General features: G+C 43.7%; 1 protein-coding gene across 2 annotated transcripts in view; it reads left to right on the top strand.

Moving 5' to 3' along the window:
* The window catches only part of CRHR2 (corticotropin releasing hormone receptor 2), a gene marked incomplete at both ends in the record, with an annotated part of 181,638 nt that overhangs the window by 97,328 nt on the left and 64,601 nt on the right, over positions 1 to 19,709 (top strand). For both annotated transcript variants that reach the window (XM_082015500.1, XM_082015499.1), the window contains 2 exons: positions 8,803 to 8,888; positions 16,986 to 17,092. In XM_082015500.1, coding sequence (XP_081871626.1) covers positions 8,803 to 8,888; positions 16,986 to 17,092 — 193 coding nt within the window. The remainder of the gene's footprint in view (positions 1 to 8,802; positions 8,889 to 16,985; positions 17,093 to 19,709) is intronic.

The raw sequence follows: 19,709 nt of genomic DNA, 5'->3' as shown, positions 1-19,709 counted from the left end.
GACCAAAAAAGATGTTAAACAGCACTGGTCCCAATACCGACTGCTGAGGAACACCACTCATCACTGGTCTCCACTCAGACATCGAGCTGTTGACCACAACTCTTTGAGTGTGAATATCCAGCCAATTCCTTATCCACTGCGTGGTCCATCTGTCAAATCCATGTCTCTCCAGTTTAGAGACCAGGATGTTGTGCAGGACATCATTTTTAGATGTTTGCTGTTTTTCTGAGACCTTGAAAAAGGGCTAAAAACAGCATGTACACGCAGTGACACATCCTTTATGCAACACAGGTTTTTTCTGCCTCACGTGATCTGAATCCTGTGAAATCTGAGTAGCCCGTCTAAGGAATTTATATCATGCAGTTCCTGTTGGATTTATGGGGGATCATGGCAGATAAGTACCCAAGAGAAAAATTTTTGTTTAATAACAAGCAAAATGTCTTATTTTGAACATTAAATGAATAAAAATTATTTGGAGGAGACACTGGGAGTATCTCACAATATCCCAGTGATTCGAACGCTCTGAAAGGAAGGAATTAATTGAACCAGGTTCAAGTTTCTCTTGAAGTCCAACAGTGGAAGGACCAGAGTACAAGTACTCCATGTTGTAAGTAACTTACAGGCTACAATGTTCAACACTGGAATGTTTTGTTTTGTCTTGTTTTGTTTTGTTTTACTCCTGTGTTCTTTGAAGTTTTCTAATTTTTTGGGGGGGGGGGGGGGGGGGCCGGACTAAAACCTGATTCAAATTTACAAGACTTAACAAGGGATTCTCATTGCCCCAAAACTGTGTATTTAAAAAATCATTTATTCAGCTTAGAAAATGTCATCCAGCTCTAGGCCTGGCACTGAGACAAGACAGGTTTGGTTTTTCTCCACTGTCTCTTCTGATTTTAAAGGCTAGCATTTCACAGAACCTATTTTAATGTTGCATACCTAAGAAGAAACCTCACTTATTTGTGCCTGCTTTCCGTTGGCAAACTTAACATCAATACCTCCATGTTGGGGGCACCATTGAGTGGTTGCTGTAGAGCCTGCTTTGCTGTACCCTGAAGCTAGTGTAGGAAAGGACTGGTAAGACGTGCTGAACAAGGCTAGCTGCAAGTTGGTATTCTAAAATTACAAGGTTGAACTCTGCCTGTGGTAAATAGGGTCTAAGCTACCCTGAAAGGGAAGACAAGTTGTTCAACTTGGTCAGAGAGCAATACAGAGGCAAAAAGAGTTTAATAGTTGTCTTAAAAAGGGGGTGGGGGAAGTTATTTAGGATATCAGCAGAAAAATTCCCGGTGGGGAGATTTAACAGACTGTATGAAATAGTTTTACAAAGCAATTGCTAGAAATTCTTGCGTCTTACACTTTTTAATCTGGACTGAACAAATCCTGTTGCTAGGGTGATGGACAACATGACCCACTGTGCTCTTTCAGTTGTTTTCTGCATCTGCGATTCTCTAAGATTGCCATAGTCACTGCTAACTCCACTTCCCAAAACTCCGCACTTTCTAGGGAGTTTGTTCAGTGGGTGTTCTGGTTTTCTGGCTGATGGACCCTTCATTTAAGCCTGGCTGACAGCTAATATGGATCAGCAAGCCATCAAAGCAGTCAGATACCCTTTTCTGTGCGCAGCTCGGAATTTAACAGACTGTGTTTTATTTATTTATTCATTTGTCTATTTATTGCCTTCAGTCCAGTAGCAGATGAACTTATCTCATGGTTATAGGGCCACTCTGTGTGCATGGGATCCAGGACAAAAGGCATATGTAGTTGGAGAAGGCAGATTTCCGTTTTAATGATGACTGGAAAAGTAAACCTTGTCAGAAAGTCATCTTCATGAGACACAGCAAGATGACTAAAGTCTTTTTCAAAACGAGCTTAGTTCCAGTTGTCAAGGACAAGATCCATTACAGCAGTGCTTGCATGCAGTGTCTGAAATTGTCTTTCACCTGCTAATGACTGGAAGGATGTGGTTACCTTCCTGCCGAGAATTACATCCACTTACCTTTACCTGGTGCTCCTGTCTCTTCTTTGTTTCATGCTTTTAATGGACTTTTACCGACTAAACACAAGCCTGCCACCAAGCCAATCTATACAGATTGAGTTACCACTACTTAAAAGGCTTTATTTTCTTCAACAGGGTCAATAAAAAAAAGATAAAGTAAAGAAATGCCACTCATCAAATACTCCTCTTTGCATATTCCATTTGGAAATGCAGCATGATGTGCTGTTGGAAAAGAAATTACGGTCAAGGTTTTACCTCTCAAACTGATGTAAAACATTGAATCTAAGCTGTGTTTTAAAGTTGTTCCAGAGCATAATAGTGTCCTGTTAATCAGAGAATCACAGGATGGTAGATGTTGAAAGGGGCCTCTGGAGGTCATCTGGTCCAACTCCCTGTCAAAAGCAGGGCCACCTAGAGCCAGTTACCCAGGACCATGTCCAGATAGCTTTTGAATATTTCCAAGAAGGGGCACTCCACAACCTCCCTGGGCAACCTGTTCCAGTACTGAGTCACCCTTACAGTAAAAATGTGTTTCTTGATGTTCAGATGGAACCTCCTGTGTTTCAGTTTGTGCTGATTGCTACTGGTCCTGTCATGGAGCCTGGCTCCATTCCCTTTGCACCCTCCCTTCAGGTATTTATATACGTTAATAAGATCCTACGCTAAGCCTTCTCTTTTCCAGGCTGAACTGTCCCAGCTCTGTCAGCCTTTCCTCATATGTGAGGTGATTCAGCCCCTCAATCATCTTTGTGGCCCTCCATTAATCTCGCTCTACTGTGTCTATGTGTCTCTTGTATTGGTGAGCCCAGAACTGGACACAATACTCCAGAGGTGGCCTCATCAGTGCTGAGTAGAGGGGAAGGACCAGGTCCTTTGACCTGATGGCAATGCTTTACTTGATGCAACCCAGGATACCATTAGCCTTCTTTGCAGCAAGGGCACGCTTCTGGCTCCCGTTCAACCTGGTGTTCACTAGGACACCCAAGTCCTTTTCTGCAAAGCTGTTTTCCAGCTGTGTGGCCCTCCACATATACTGGTGCATGGGGTTGTTCTTCCCCAGGTGCAGGACTTCGCAATTCCCTTTGTTGAACTTCATGAAGTTCCTGTCAGCCCATTTCTCCAGGCTGACAAGGTCCCTCTGGATGGCAACATGACCCTCTGGCATTATCAGCCACTCCTTCCAGTTTGGTATCACAGAATCATAGAATAGTTTGGGTTGGAAGGGACATTTAAAGGTCATCTGGTCCAACCTGCTCCAATGAGCAGGGACATCTTCAACTAGATCAGGTTGCTCTGAGCCCCGTCCAACCTGACCTTGAACTTTTCCAGGGATGGGGCATCCACCACCTCTCTAGGCAACCTGTGCCAGGGTTTTACCACCCTCATTGTCAAAAAATGTCTTCCTTCTATCTAGTTGGATAAAACCCTCTTTTAGTTTAAAACCATTACCCCTCGTCCTATGACAACAAGCCCTGCTAAAAAGTCTGTCCCCATCTTTCATAGAAGCCCCCTTTAAGTACCGGCAGGCTGCAAGAAGGCCTCCCCGGAGCCTTCTCTGCTCCAGGCTGAGCCCCCCCAGCTCTCCCAGCCTGTCCTCCCAGCAGAGCTGTTCCAGCCCTCGGAGCGTTGCTGGGGCCTCCTCTGGCCCTGCTCCAACAGGTCCCTGTCTCTCCTGTGCCGAGGGCTCCAGAGCTGGACGCAGCACTGCAGGGGAGTCTCCCCAGAGCGGAGCAGAGGGACAGAACCCCCTCCCTCGCCCTGCTGGCCACACGGCTTTCATTATATTTTCTCTCCCTTGTCCAGCTGAGGAGGGGAGGGATAGAGCAGCTTTAGTGGGCACCTGGTGTCTAGCCCCACACACTGTCATCAGCTTTATTGACAGAATATGACTCTGATCAGCATGATTGAATCATCCCTTAGAGGAAACACTAAAATATGTTATACTGTGTGGCCTGGAGGGGATGGAGTACATTTTCTGGAAGTTAGCAACCTGAATGACAGTGTGAGCCCTACTGCATCTTTCTTTCTCTTAAGGGAGTTCCCTTTTACCTTCTTGCCTGTCCCCTGAACTGATGGTTAAGCAGAAGCAATCAAGTGCTTCAAATGTTGCTAATAATCTGCAGCAAAAGGAAATCAACATTTTCAAAGTTAAGGAAGTGGCCATAGACTGAAGCATACAAATGAATATTGGATGATGTGTCAAAAGCTATGTGTATAATGCCTGTGTGTTGGCTGTGTCATCATGAGTCATCTATTCCTCATGATTCATTTGCATGAAGATTAAATCTGTTTGTCCAGTTGTATTATATGAATGCAAGTGCACACCACAAATAACCACAAGTTAAAACCGCCAAAAACCTCTTAGTTTATTTTGTATTTTGTTCTTTAGAATAAAATCTGGAAGGAGGGAGAAATTATGAGAAAGTATACTGAGTTATTCAGTATGCCATTTGTCTTTGAAATGAAAATTGGCACAATGTTTTTTTAACTAGGAAACAAAGAAATAATGCTAAAAGCTCTCATTAGCTATTGTTGCCCTCGAAAGATCATGTATCTACTCTTTTCTTCTTGGGTGCTCATTGTTTGTTTCTACAATGGAGTTCTCCATCATGACTTTTCCATTTTCTCCTTATTTTTCATGACAATCACTAAGAAAAACTGAACTTAATCCCGTCTCTTTCTGTACACAGTGCTTTAAAGGAAAGGGCAAGAATGCTTATAGCACAAAGCACATTAATCCCAGTTCTCACTGGAAAACCAGGTGGCAAGGAATTTTCTTCAGCATGTTCAATCACCAAAGATATCATAGAAGTCTCTTGGCAACATCACTGGCTGTTGGTTTCTCTCCTCTCCTCCCCTCTCCCTCTCCCTCTCCCTCTCCCTCTCCCTCCACTGAAGCTGGGGGACACATTATCATACATTGCTGTATTTCATAGAACCAATGCGTCTGTCATCTTTTTGGCATCTTTGCTGCTTTGCTCACTGCTACAGCTCTGCATGTCCCAGTGACTCAGCCTGTCATTGAGTCCAGAGACTGTTATTTCTTCACCTTCTCTGTTTTTGACAGTAAGTAGGGATGCTATGGAGCAGCTGTTTGCTGCTATGAAAAAGACTAAGTTGATTATTTGAAGTTGTCATTATTTTATCCAGGATCTTCTGTGCAGAGATATACAAGCACACACAAGAAGTTCAGCACATGCCAGATGTGACTGAATGTCTGTGGACACACTGAACCTCTGTCCAGTGCATATGAGATTGGCCCAATGTCCATAAGAAATGCTGGACTCACTTACTATGTGCCATGGAATTCATCTGTCCATGAACAAGAGCCACTCTTCCAGATGCCTGCAGTGGGGCTCCTACTCTCTAATATTACCTCACTCTCTAAATCAGATATTTCTCTTTTAAAGCACTGGGTAAAGATCTGTATTATGTTATTAAAATAGATATATGAAAATACATTCAGTATGATTGGAAACTTGTTTCCCTGTGGCTATTAGAACTAACGCTGTGAGGCATTTGGAAGAAAGAAATAAGACCTTTGCTTTGGTGTATAAATTACTTATGACTACTAGAGTTTGGAATGAGACATTCCCAGAAGTCAGATCCACTTGCTGCGTTTGTTTCCGAGAAGTGGCTGATACTGGAGGAGATTCTGGACTAGAGAAATTCAGAGTTTGATTTTATGCTCCTCTTGTCCAGATGCTCACCATGTAAGAGATCTGGTGTGACAGCTCATAAACCCAGATCGCTGTTTCTCAGAAAAGTGCTTTGATGTGGGTGTTGTATGGGGTTCCTGAATTTGCACTGAAAGAGAGCTCAGAGGCACATTTTATGACGCCTCATATTCTAAGTGCTGGGGCTACACATCAAAATGGAGGTGGAAATGAATGGCCTTTGTTACACTCAATATTGCTTTGCTGATCATGATCTGTTCTCTAATACTTCTTTAGGGCAATAAAAATGAGGCACATACTTATCCTTCTGAAAAGAAGGTTATAATGAGCAGGGAGGATGTAGTGCAGGAGACGGAGGCATCATGGCCTGATAAGGTAGAATACATGGTTTGTGATGATTCACAGCTCTGCTGTGGTCCTGCCAGGTCATTTTCAGGAAGCCATGTACACACATTTTGCTTCTGTTTCGATACCTGTAAAATGGAAATAGCAATGAGAAGAGCAGAGGAAGAAGTTAGTGTGGATAAGGGGGAGCACTCCTAATATTTACTTTCTTTTTCAACTAAAAGAAATCTTTGAAGGGAGCTTCGGGGACAAATGGGTCTTCTTTCCCTAGTTTTGACACTCCCCCTCTCTTTCACCCAACTTCAAGCTATTTTTGGGTTTTGGCAATTTCTCATCTAGAGAGAAATCAGAAGAAGCAGCGTGGCTTTCCTTTTGCATGGATAAATAACTACTTGATTCAAATGCACCTTTCCCTCCCAGGTACTCATGTAGCCCAGGTAGTAACGTTTGAAGTGTCTCACATTGTTGATTGTGTTTGTGGTCTCCACGTCTGAGCTGGAAAGATACGACGAAGGAAAGGAAGAGTCAGAATGAATAAAAGGTTTCATATGAGTGCTATCCTGGAAGTGGGATTCAGTATCTGACAAAGCACCAAAGTTTCCTACTCAGTGTCTGGAGAGTCAGATGTTTGCTACAGAGACTTAAAATCAGCAACCATTCTGCACAGAGAGCTTCAGCACTGGCCAAAAGGAGGGGCCGAATACAAGGGCTTTTAGGGATGTAACTTGTATCCAACCACCTGAATCCCACTCAGACCTGGTCTCAGAGGAAAGGGCTAAAAGATGCCCCAAGACACATTTATGCTGAGATACTGAATGATAATATCCAGAGCAGAGAAGAAAGAAGTCCAATCATCTGCTTTCCCTTCAGGGGAAAATTGCGCTAAAAAAATAGCACAGAAAATTGACAGTCTATACCTGACTTTCTGGTAAGAAAGAGAAGGAAATGTGTGAATTTGTTTCTAAACTAGTGACAGAAATGGAAGCTGAGATCTTTAACCTTTAGCACAAGTTGCTGTAGTTGATCCAAATGTTGCCAGTCATTTTATTTTATTTTGTTCGGCCTCGTCACTCCAAAAAGAAGCAGTGAAAAAGTGCAAATAGACAATAACAATATGAAATTCGACAATCTGTATGGATATGGTACAATCTGGAGCATCTAAGTGAACTGTTATTTGTTGCTTTCTATGTGGACTTTCCTTCTCTGTAAGAAAAGGCACCTTTTCAAAAGGATTTTTACCTTTTTCCAAGGCATTGTCAACACTACTTTTTAGAAACATTCAATCTGTTGCTTTTATTTGACATCTTATTTTCCTGATGGTTGGGTGCTGAACTAGTGCTGAACGGCCATGGCAAAGGCCCAAGAAGAAATTGGGTAAAGGGCATCAAGAACATCATGAAGAGTTCATTAGGAAGTTGTCTGTACGTGTCCTTTGGGGATCTTCCTGAATTTCCTGTTTTATTTTAATTCTCTTGTTTCTAAGACACAGTTCAAAATAATCCTGGAAAAAAACTATTTCTTGGAATTGGATGTGCTTTTGATGCATGGAGGAAGGTAGTTTGTACAGCAAAATGGCATAGTCTTCTCTCTGAGGGATCTCTCTCTTTCTTTGGGATGAAGAGGAGTGCTTGGCAGAAATTCAACTCCCCTCCTCACCCCCAATATTACTACACACAATTCCGAGAGCTCCAGTACTTATAAAGGGGGCTTATAAGAAAGGCGGGGACAGACTTTTTAGCCAGCCCTGTTGCGGTAGGACAAGGGGTAAAGGTTTTAAACGAAAGCGGCAGATTCAGGCTAGATAGAAGGAAGACATTTTTGGCAATGAGGGTGGTGAAACCCTGGCCCAGGTTGCCCAGGGAGGTGGTGGATGCCCCATCCCTGGAAACATTCCAGGTCAGGTTGGACGGGGCTCAGAGCAACCTGATCTAGTTGAAGATGTCCCTGCTTCTTGTAGGGGGGTTGGACTAGATGGCCTTTAAAGGTCCCTTCCAACCCACACTATTCTATGATTCTGTGATCCTATGATCCTGTGACATGAAATCTCTCTGCTTCAGTAAAGTAACTCATGATTTTAACTTACATTCTGGGAGAACTGGCACCTTGGCAAAAGCTCAGAAGCGATTTCATTTTCACAGAGGATGGGTGAACACATCATAATCTAGGCGTACCCGTTTCTGAAATCTCTTCAGAGATATTCAGAGGCCTCCCCAGCCTGCCTGCCCTAGGGTTGGGAGACGTGGTTATCTTGCTTCTTTTTCAGGTTCTTTGCAGAAGTTGTACCAATAATGTTGCTGTATAGGAAGACTAGAAAATCAGTGTCTCCAGGAAAGTTTCTTCTAGTTTACGGTGGGATAAATGGGAGTGGAGTGGAGCAACAAGCTTACCATACACATACCATTCTCTTAGATGGAGCACGAAAGACCTAAAGTTTTCTGCCCATTTCTGAATACATCATTTAGCTGCTTTTTAAAAGACTATACTAATATTAAGCTTTCTCTTGCAACGCTTTTCTCATACCTTTGCTGTTTTCTGAACCCATATGCTGTAAGAAAACATTATAAATAAGTCTCTTTAAATACTTGTTGTCTCTAGACGTGTTTATGTCCTTTATTTCTCCTCTTCCCTCCTCAGCATGCTGTTCTAGTCCTCACAGAGGTGGGATAAGTTGATTTGCCGTGTGAATAATCTGTTCTGTAACCTTTTCTTGAATCTGTGAAATTACTAGGCTGTTTAAAGTCCAGCACAGAGTGTTCATCTCTCTTTTATTTTGGTCCATACCAGGAAATGCCTACAGAGAATGCCTGGGCAATGGGACATGGGCTTCCAAGATAAACTACTCTCAGTGCGAGCCTATTCTGGATGACAAGGTCTGTATTTTTCCCTTCATTCTTCTCAATGACATTTCTCAGCATACATGAGTGCAAAGCTAAGCTTAAGGTTAACATACTAATTTGGGACTTCTGAGACGGATTCCATTTCTGTCTCTGCAACAAATCCTCGCTGTGAATTCAGGCAAATCACTTATCCTCTCTCCATATCCCCTACTCACATGGTTTTAAAAAAAGGATGCTTTATTACACTCTGTCCCTGATAATGTATATTTATGCAGCTCCTTCCTAGCTTTGTTCAGAGCCTACAACTGCTACAGTAAATGTTAGTAATAATAACAGTAAGACCAAAAGCTTCTCTGGCACTGAAAAGCAAGCTTTTGCCAGCTGATTCCACCCTGTACCTATCAGTTCTGAAGTCTCATCAACAACTGGCCTTTCCGGATCTCAATGTCATTTTTCCTTCAGCAAATATGTACATGGGCGGCAGCAGAAAAATACATAAAAATCAGTCTCGGGTCCCAGCTGTCTTTAAAAGATTGAGCCAGTCTTGCATTATATAGATTTTACAGAATGAAGTCAGCATGTAGGGTTAAGCTCCTTCAGAAAGGCTGCAAGCAATTATGCAAAGTCCTTTTCTTGTCAGCTTTTCTTGGAGGCATCACAGACATTCATCCTCACACAGTTTAAACCTTCAAGCCTCGATCATGCCATGTTCTTTCTCTTCCATCTGTTTTGAGTGCTATGGTGGGACACAAGCGCACCTGGGCTTTGTGCTGTCTCTGTGCCAGGGACGACTTTCCCCTCTAAGAGCCACGGTGGAGCCCAGCAGGTCCGGCCTGTTTAGGTTTTGGGGTCCGTTCCACTTGTTCTGTCGCTGGAGTTGTGCCACGCCGGTTGCAAACAGAGAGGAGGAAGACGATGTCTCCCCTGCTGAGGGCTGCTCGCAGAGCTAATCCGGATTTAGTGTTCAGGAACTATCTGGACTAGTGCTGTGCCCAACCCCGTCATGATGTGCTTTGGCTGTGGCCCAGCACCCATCCCGTAAGACCCGCGTCGTTGCCGAATGTGGGCTTTGACAAGCAAGTCAGAAAACAGAAAACTGCACCCCAGCTGCCGAGGGGTGCCCACTCTTACCCACTGCTGGGTAATCTGGTGGTAGCCCACCCCCACGCACCTCCGTCTGCTAGAGGCTTCTAGAAAGTAAGAAAAAATGTACCAGGACATGAGTACCATCCAGAGGGCCTGGTACACGTTCAAGGTGGTGTAGCATACTGGAGAGGCTCCCATGGCAATTTACGCCGATCTAAATTGGGACCACCCCGGTGCGGCCCCTCCTTACATTTCTTTCCCACTTAAAATGAAAAACTAAGTTTTTGCTGGGTCATTTTTTGGCTATATCAGTTCCCTAAACCATCTTCCTGTGTTACTGCAGGCGTGCTGGGGCCAGCACAAGCAAGGGGAGTGGAAGCGTGGCCGGGGTTGAGGGGCACAGCAGGCCGTGGTAGCACCCATCTCTGAACGAAACGAATTTGCACTTCTGTGAAACCACCTTCTTAAAAATGAGCAAGAGGGCGGGGGGGATGCAGCAGCCAGTGCTGATTTAGAGAATGGGAACAGAGCTGGGCGATGGTTCAGAATCCCTGGTGTGGTTCAGCTGGCATGGGAAACCCGAGCTGACAGCAGCAGCCTGCTGCACCAGCTCAGGAAAATGCTGCTGTATTTTAATGACGCTCTTTATGTGTTTGGCTGCATGACTTGAACAGTTGCTATCTCTGCACAAGCGAATACAGAGGAGTTTTATTTGAAGAGGCCGGAGAAGTGTTGTGACTAGAGGACAGGATCATTTTCTTTACTCTGTTTTTGTTTTTAAAAACTTTGCAACTATGTGGATAGCTTAAAAACTTCTTAAAGAGCATGTTCCTTAAACAGATGAAAGTGCAGATGTTCTCCCACCCTTGTTTGCAAAAGCTTAAAAATTCATTTATTAGATCTTTAAAGATTTGTGACAAGCTTTGCAAATATTAATATTTGTGAATATTTTTGAAATCTCTACATAATGCTCAGTGTTACAGATGAATACTTGGGTTGCTTTCTGATCTCAAAAAAAAAAAAGAAAAATCCCTACAGATTTCTGTAATCCTCCATTTTGATTAAAGGTGAGATGCAAGCACACATGTGGGTCTATTGTTATTTATTGACTGATCCTAATAGATGCTAAGCATCAGCCAGGAGGTGCACCCTGTGTTTCGTGTTTATTTTTACTATGGAGAACAACACTACTTTCAAGCTTGGCCACTCACAGCCAGCGTGCTAAAGAATTACAGGGTTTGACTTCAAATGCAGTGGCTGATACATGGGACAGGAACAGCACTTTTCGAGATCAACCCCATGTCCAGTGCTGCATCCTTTACGATACATGGGACAGGAACAGCACTTTTCGAGATCAACCCCATGTCCAGTGCTGCATCCTTTACGACAGAGTGTTTTTCATTTTCATTTTCATCCAACTGTCTGCTTCGTGGCAAATCACAGAATCATTAAGGTTGGAAAAGACCTTTAAGATCATCAAGTCCAACCATCAACCCAACACCACCATGCCCACTAAATCATGTCCTGAACTGCCATGTCCACACGTTTTTTGAACACCTCCAATGATGGTGACCTCCCTGGGCATCCTGTTCCAGTGTTTGACCACTCTCTCATTAAAGAAATTTTTCCTAATATCTAGTCTAAACCTCTCCTGGCGCAGCTTGAGGCCATTTCCTCTCATCCTATCGCTAGTTACTTGGGAGAAGAGACCAACACCAATGTCACCACAACCCCCTTTCAGGTAGTTGTAGACAGTGATGAGGGCTCCCCTCAGCCTCCTCTTCTCCAGACTGAACACTCCCAGTTCCCACAGCCGCCCCTCATCAGACTTGTGCTCCAGACCCCTCACCAGCTCCGTTGCCCTTCTCTGGACACGCTCCAGCACCTCAATGTCCTTCTGGTAGTGAGGGGCCCAACACTGAACACAGGATTCAAGGTGCGGCCTCACCAGTGCCGAGTACAGGGGCACAATCACTTCCCTACTCCTGCTGGCCACATTATTTCTGATACAGGCCAGGACGCTGTTGGCCTTCCTGGCCACCTGGGCACACTGCTGGCTCATGTTCAACCAGCTGTCATCCAGCACCCCCAGGTCCCTTTCCTCCGGGCAGCTCTCCAGCCACTCCTCCCCAAGCCTGTAGCGTTGCATGGGGTTGTTGTGGCCAAAGTGCAGGACCCTGCACTTGGCCTTATTAAACCTCATACAGTTGACCTCTGCCCATCGATCCAGCCTGTCCAGATCCCTCTGCAGAGCCCTCCTACCCTCCAGCAGATCAACACTCCCACCCACCTTAGTGTCATCTGCAAACTTACTGAGGGAGCACTCGATCCCCTCATCCAGGTCATCAATAAAGATATTGAACAAGACCGGCCCCAGAACCGAGCCCTGGGGAACACCGCTTGTGACCGGCCGCCAGCCAGATTTAACGCCATTCACCACGACTCTCTGGGCTCGGCCATCCATCCAGTTCTTCACCCAGCAAAGAGTAAACCTGTCTAAGCCACGAGCCACCAGTTTCTCCAGGAGAATGCTGTGGGAGACGCTGTCAAAGGCTTTACTAAAGTCCAGGTAGACAATGTCCACAGCCTTTCCTTCATCCACTAGGCGGGTCACCTGGTCATAGAAGGAGATCAGGTTGGTCAAGCAGGACCTGCCTTTCATGAACCCATGCTGGCTGGGCCTGATCCCTTGGTTGTCCTGCAGATGCCCTGTGAGCACTCTTAAGATGAACCTCTCCATGATCTTCCCTGGTACGGAGGTCAGGCTGACAGGCCTTTAGTTCCCGGGATCCTCCTTCCGGCCTTTCTTGTAGATGGGTGTCACATTGGCAAGCCTCCAGTCACCTGGGACCTCCCCTGTTAACCAGGACTGCTGATAAGTGATGGAGAGTGGCTTGGCAAGCTCTTCCACCAGTTCTCTCAGTACTCTCGGGTGGATCCCATCAGGCCCCATAGACTTGTGGGTGTCCAGGTGGCTTAACAGGTCCCTAACTGCTTCCTCCTGGATTATGAGGAGTTTATTGTGCTCTCCATCCCTGTCTTCCAGCTCAGAGGGCTGAATACCCTGCGGATACCTGGACTGGCAATTAAAGACTGAGGCGAAGAAGGCATCAAGTACCTCAGCCTTTTCCTCATCCTTGGTGACAATGTTCCCCCCCACATCCAATAAGGGATGGAGATTCTCCTTGGCTCTCTTTTTGTTGCTAATATATTTGTAAAAACATTTTTTCTTGTCCCTTATGACTGTGGCCAGACTGAGCTCTAGCTGGGCTTTTGCCTTTGTAATTTTGGCTCTGCATGACCTAACGAGATCCTTGTACTCTTCGTGAGTTGCCTGCCCCTTCTTCCAGAGGTGATAAACTCTCCTCTTTTCCCTGAGTCCCAGCAAAATCTCCCTGTTCAGCCAGGCCGGTCGCCTTCCACGCCAGCTCTTCTCACAGCACATGGGGACCATCTGCTCCTGCGCCTTTAAGATTTCCTTCTTGAAGGCTGTCCAGCCTTCCTGGACCCCTTTGTCCTTCAGGACTGTCTCCCAAGGGACTCTCTCAACCAGTGACCTGAACAGGCCGAAGTCTGCCCTCCGGAAGTCCATGGTAGTGGTTTTGCTGACCCCTCTCCTTACTTCACCAAGAATCGAGAGTTCTATCATCTCAACGGAAAGCTTCTACTCAGCCTACAAGCCCCTGTGTCAGAGGAACCTTTGTTGCATCTGGCACAAATCTGTGCTCTTGTTAGAAGACAAATGAGAGTCTCAGGCGGCAAAAAATACATCTTAGCATCAAAAAAGAGCTATAAATCAGGAACTTTGGTCCTCTCTATGTGGCCTATGGCAGCTGGATATAAATTTGGTTCTGCTAATGTTTTGAGGTGGCTTCAAGCTGTGTAGCTGAGTTAGCACCATGCTGGGCTTAAGTTAATGTATCCTGCTTAGGAGCACAGCCACATTAGCCACAGCTACCCAGCTTCCAGCTGGCCCAGAACAGCAAAGCAGTGAACTCGGAGGCAGCTTGCATGACAAAGATACCTCCCAGTTGCTTCTGAAAGTCTTTGGAGAGGAGATACGGTGTCTTTGAACGGTACTGGTGATGAGATCATCCTGGCAGCAGGAAGAACCGTGAAGCGACTGAACTGGGGACGGGGTGCAAAGCCTCGCAGGAAGGCGTGTGGTGTAAGCGCTGGCAGGACCTGTCGGGAAAGACCCCCGTCACCCGGAGAGCTGAGTGCTGCCGTTCAGCGGTTACGGGTTCGAATCGTTAGCTGATTTGGTTTGGACAGGTTAGCAGTCACATCTCGGCTAAAGCAAAGGAAAAAGTCCTCTAAGGCAGAGGACTTTTCAGGCTGACGACTCCGTCATTAGCCTGAAATCTGGCTGCGGGGAGCCCAGTGTGCTTAGATTTGCAAAACTGGTGCAGGTAAAGACATAAAGCCGTGCTTCCTCGGTTTACCTGGTGGAGGCTGGCTGGAAGGTAACTCTGCACTGCCTGGTGTAACATGGGTGTCATGCATAAGGTATGGCATGGAAGAGGACTCCAGTGATGTGACCTGCTGTGGTGCGGAGAGCACCAGAGTGTGCAGACCGTCTCCTCTTCTGTCTCCTTTCTAATGCAACGACCCGCCTCCTAAGCCTGAATAAGACTTAAATCTGAATTTTAGTGAAGTGAAACATCTTCCTGGAAGCAGAGGAATATTGGGCAGCAGTAGAAGGTTGTGACCGTTTTAAATTTATTGGCCGTCAGGAGGGAGAGACAGAAGAGAGTTACGCAAGTATTTCACATGAACTGAGCTTTGGCCAGCACATGACTGCTTCTGGGCATGTGTTTTTCAGCCTGTCTCCAGTTCTACCAGAGATGCAGATTGCATGTAGGCTGGTGGAAAGTGATCTTGCCAACCTGTCAGCTTAGTTTTTCATAGGCACTGAGGCAGTTCTTGTCTATTATATTTGAATTTGCCTTCAGGAAACCTTGTTAGTGACAGCAACAGAAAAAATAAAAGCAGTGCCTGTTTTTCTTTCAGCATCAGTGCGTCAAAAAGGAGCTTAATTATAATTTTTTCCCATTAATTTTCTCGTGTTTTGAACCATACCTTCTTAAAACTTGAGTGAAGTTGAAATAGTGGTTAGGGAGCCAAAGGAAGGAGCTGAAGGGTCAGATTCAAAGAGCAGATCCTTGGCCTGGGAGAAACATTGTCATCTTCCAGAAGATTTCTAGCACTACATGAGCAATTCTGGATGACGCTCTTAGTCATATGGTTTAGTTTTAGGTAGTCCTGCAAGAAGCAGGGAGTTGGACTCAATGATCCTTATGGGTCCCTTCCAACTTGAGATATTCTATGATTCTATGAATTAAGTGGGAAAGGAAATAAGCAAGGCAGTTTGCCAGGACACTAGCTGAACACAATCACATTGCATTTTAGGTACATCAGTTCAAGTGTCTTTTCCTTCAGGTATCCCCGTGACTTAAGGATAAATAAAACCTGGTGTGGAATTCAGATCTTGTGGGTTTTTGGGTTTTTTTCTCCTCAAGGCTATTCAGAAAATGGGCCTGTGCATGGGGAAGTTTATTTTAGGGGATTTTATAATAGACTTAAAAATACCTTACATGGTTGAGTTCTGTCCAGAAACAGCACATTACTCCATGTGCTGAAGGTATAGGCAGATTTCATCATGAAAATTATTCCAAGAGGGCATGCTCGCTCTCTGGCAAAGTGCTGGAAGATGCTATCTTCACAGAACAATGGAACAGATTAACTACAGCTGCTGGTTGTAGTTTCATCCAAACATTCATTCACTAACAAATTCCTTTGACTGGAATAAAATGTTAAAGGAAATTGTTAGAAAAAAACAAAACAAAGGAAGTTCAACCAAAATTAGAAAACTGATGCCATTTGTAGGATTTTACTTTTTATATTTTTATCACAAGGGAGGAAATTTCGGTGGTTAGATTTCAAAGGTCTCATTCTTCTGAAGGAGGACAACATCACAAAATGGGGAAAGATCTGTTTAACCTGAAAAGAAGCAAATACCAGAACTAATAGGTAAATAAATATCTTTTTTCAGGGGGATTTATTCTTTAAGTAGGAAACCTCTGTCAGTTTTTAACCAGCTTCAGTATTTATCTGAATAGTGTTTTTGTACTTCTTCCTATCCATCAGGCAAAGAGAGGAGATGCTTCTCTTTTCTCTGAAGCCAGCAGCAGCCCACCAATAAAGAATGCTCCAGTTACTTCAAGGTCAAATTTTGGTCACACCACTAAATTCATTGATTTAGGTGGGAGCATTTTTGTACTTAATTTTTGTTTACAGGGTCAAGAACCTGCCAATAATCTCCTGAGCATCCTGGAAAATAGACACTAATGCATTAAGTTTCACCATGTATTTCGGTCACTGCTAAAGACAATAGGATCTCTGGTTCTGTCAGGCTCTCTGAAAATTGAAAGGACATAACAGATTCCAGCTCTTCCGTCTGCATTGGTTCTGCCTTCAATTTGAAAGATAAGGGTTGTAGCTTGCAAGGAATGTACCCAGAGAAAAATGTGCCTGTGTGGAAAAGGCTTATTATTTATTTTTACTGACAACTGATTCATTTTTGTATGAAAACCAAACCATTTGAGTAGGAAAGTAGCACAACCTGGCTCATTAAGACCATGCAGTTTCCCAACAAAAAAATGCTTTATAACTTTTGAAGCTGTGAGAAGATATGTCTTTGGTAGTTTTGTCACTCTAAAACAACAAAGTTTTTAAAAAAGTGTAATAATAAAAATAAGAAATCCTGAGGAAATTGCAGAAAGATAAGGGGGAAAAAAAAAAAAGCTTTTTTTCTCAAATTTGTAAGAAACTGTGGACAAATCCCAAAATTAAATGAAACCAAGCCTGTACTTCTGTGCCTGGGCAGCATGTTTGGCTTATACATAGGCATCAGCCCTGGGGCTATTATATCATTTTGAAGTTGAGAAAAGTAATTACTGTTTCCTAAACTGATTAACTGTTTCTTAATGTCAGTGCTTAGAGAGTCATGCTGATTTAATCATGTTATCTCTTTACCTCCAGAGGAAGTATGCGCTCCATTACAAGATTGCTCTCATCATAAACTACCTGGGGCACTGTATATCAGTAGGGGCCCTTATAGTTGCCTTTATGCTTTTCTTGTGCTTGAGGTGAGTACTCTGTTTGCATGCTTCTAACTTGGTTGGGTGTGCCACACTTACTGGGTTACTCAAGCCCTCTAACAACGCTGTCTAGGTGGTGTTTGGTGTTGAAAAATGGTCATGGCTTTTACACTCCCAAGCATGTACGTGGTTTCATTGATTGATGCATTGGATGAGCTGTAATGGTGGTTTCTGTGTGTAGGACCTAAAGCCTATTTGTATTCAGGAAGACAACTGTACATGATTTATTGATGCAGTAAAAAATTCAGTGAGCACAGTGTGCTTCATTAAGGGAAACCTGGATTTCAGTGTGTCATGTTGCAAATTTTGGGGGCGATTTTTCTTTTTCTATAAGGCAGTGCATGATAACATACGGCATTTTACATTCCCTGACAAATAATGCCCAGATCTAGACCAAAGGAGATAGGTAGGAAATCTTTCCATTTTGCTCTGGGTTAATTTCAATTTTTCTTCCATTAAAGAACTTAGAAGTTTTCTTAAATAACAAGAGAAACATCTTTAAAGTAGCTTTATCCCCACCAGTGCTCATGAAATGATGAGTGCAAATCAATGAAACTGCATAGAAACACTTCCCTTCCCTGGTTAAGTGGTACAGAAGGGAGTTTGTCAGGTCAAATGGATACGTCAGTGAAAGAAAGCCTGTGGAGAAGAGTTAGGGCTAAAGACAGAAGAGAAAGGGCGGGAGGGAAGGAAACTTTGTGGACTCCACTTTATTTTAATATTTTTTTTTTATTTTTAATATTTTTTATTTTTAATATTTTTTATTTTTAATATTTTAATAGGAGTGGCCTGGTTGGATATTTCAGTGATGTTTGTTGGATTACCTGACTGCTATTTCTGTAGTATTTGTGCTGTCTTGCCTGGTAGCGTTCAACCTGAACTTAGAACCAGCTGCACTGCTATGCAATGATAATCCCTGAGAAAAATTTATCCTAGTAGCAGAGGAGTGTTTCTCCTCTGATGGAGGACCCTCTCACAGGTTTACAACATGGTGATAGACAGTGACCTAAGTGAAAGAATTACTGCTTTCCTAGAGTGGAGCACCCCTATGAAGTCTTATGCTAAGTCTTCCCATTGAGCATTCCGAACAAGAGAGTCTTTCTTATTAAAAACAAGAATCTTCTTTCACCCCAGCATCTATAAACAGAATAATCTATGCTAATGGGAAAAAAAAAACAACTTTAAGCATTCAGTGGGAACATTTATGGTGCATCAGTTTAAACTTCCATTTCAACCTTTTTATTGTGCTTGTAATGCTAATTCCCATAGTGCTTGGAGACCTGAATTAATTTACACTCAATAAAGAATGCAAATTATTCATTGTAACTATATTCCCTACTTCAATGATGAATCTTTTATAAACGCCTGAGTAAATAACACAAAAACAATTAGATAATATGGTATAAATGTATCCAGCTTCTAACACAGAAGTGGCCTAGCTGATCTCTTTTAAATTGTTCTTCTGGTATTTAAGCTTTGACTTTAAGATTTCAATTTTGCAGTCAGCTTCAGCATTAAAAATTATTGCAGCAGTTAAGTACTTCCTTGTACATGCTATGAATTAAGATAGTCCATCTTTTCAAATTCCCACTGTATCATGCAAAAAAATCTGGTGTCCAGCCAGCGTTAACCAGCATGTGCTACCTCAAGTGTCTGTAGAGTTACACCTGTTTTCAAAAGTTCTAAAGATGCTCCAGTGAAGGCAGTCCAGATTCATGTTGCATTACAGAATTCCCCTCCACAAATTCTAGGTTATGCACATCTCATCACCTTGACATCTTCCAAGTGTCCCAAGAGCAAATCAGTTTTGATAATTGAGTCCTATTATTTGGGGCTTTTTATTCTGTTTTGGTTTGGACGGAAGAAGGCATCTACTAATTGGTTGAAATGAGAGAATTTAGATAATTCCTGGCTAAAAAAAAACACAATAGAAGACCCTGAAGGCTAGATCTGATAGTCCCACGTCTTGGCCCGAAGTATAAATTTATCAGTTCCTTATTCCTGTCCCACTCCGCCCATCTCCCTCGCTCCATGAGTGCCTGCTGAGAGTAAAGAAAGAGGAGACCTCTGGGAAGGCTCAAGTTCTACAGCTGCCCCATATTTTTATGCTTCTCACCCATCACCTGCTTGATTTTCCTGTGCTCTATCAGTGCAGATGGAGCCCCAAAGGTGGTCCTGTCTGAAGGAAGAGACTGGAGCACACCTGCTTTGGAACATAACTGCTAGGAGGTCTGTGAGATCCCTCACACTGGAGATTTTAAGAACAGGTTAAATGTCTGGTTGGCATGGCAAAGGGTATTGCTTTGGTAACCGACTAGTGAGATGGGTGTTCTGCTTTTGGAGATGAGTTTCACCATTATTGTTGCTGCCCCAGCCCAGGTAGCTGCTGCATTGATGGGAAGCTTAGTCCTTAGATGTGGTGAAGTGCGAAGGGGAAGGAACTGGATCTAGTCCCTATTCTTCCAAATCTATTCTATGTCATCTTGTCCCCAGTTCCTGTCTTCCTCAGTTCCTTATGCAACCCTCTGTCCTCCATTCACAGCCCACCCTCCACCCAATAGAAACATTCTACTGTCCTAAACTCTAGGGAACCACAAACCAAAAG

This window comes from Phaethon aethereus (assembly GCF_964289735.1).
Source record: "Phaethon aethereus genome assembly, chromosome: 2".
In the NCBI taxonomy this organism is placed as follows: Eukaryota; Metazoa; Chordata; class Aves; order Phaethontiformes; family Phaethontidae; genus Phaethon; species Phaethon aethereus.
This window is presented reverse-complemented; position numbering and strand designations above follow the sequence as displayed.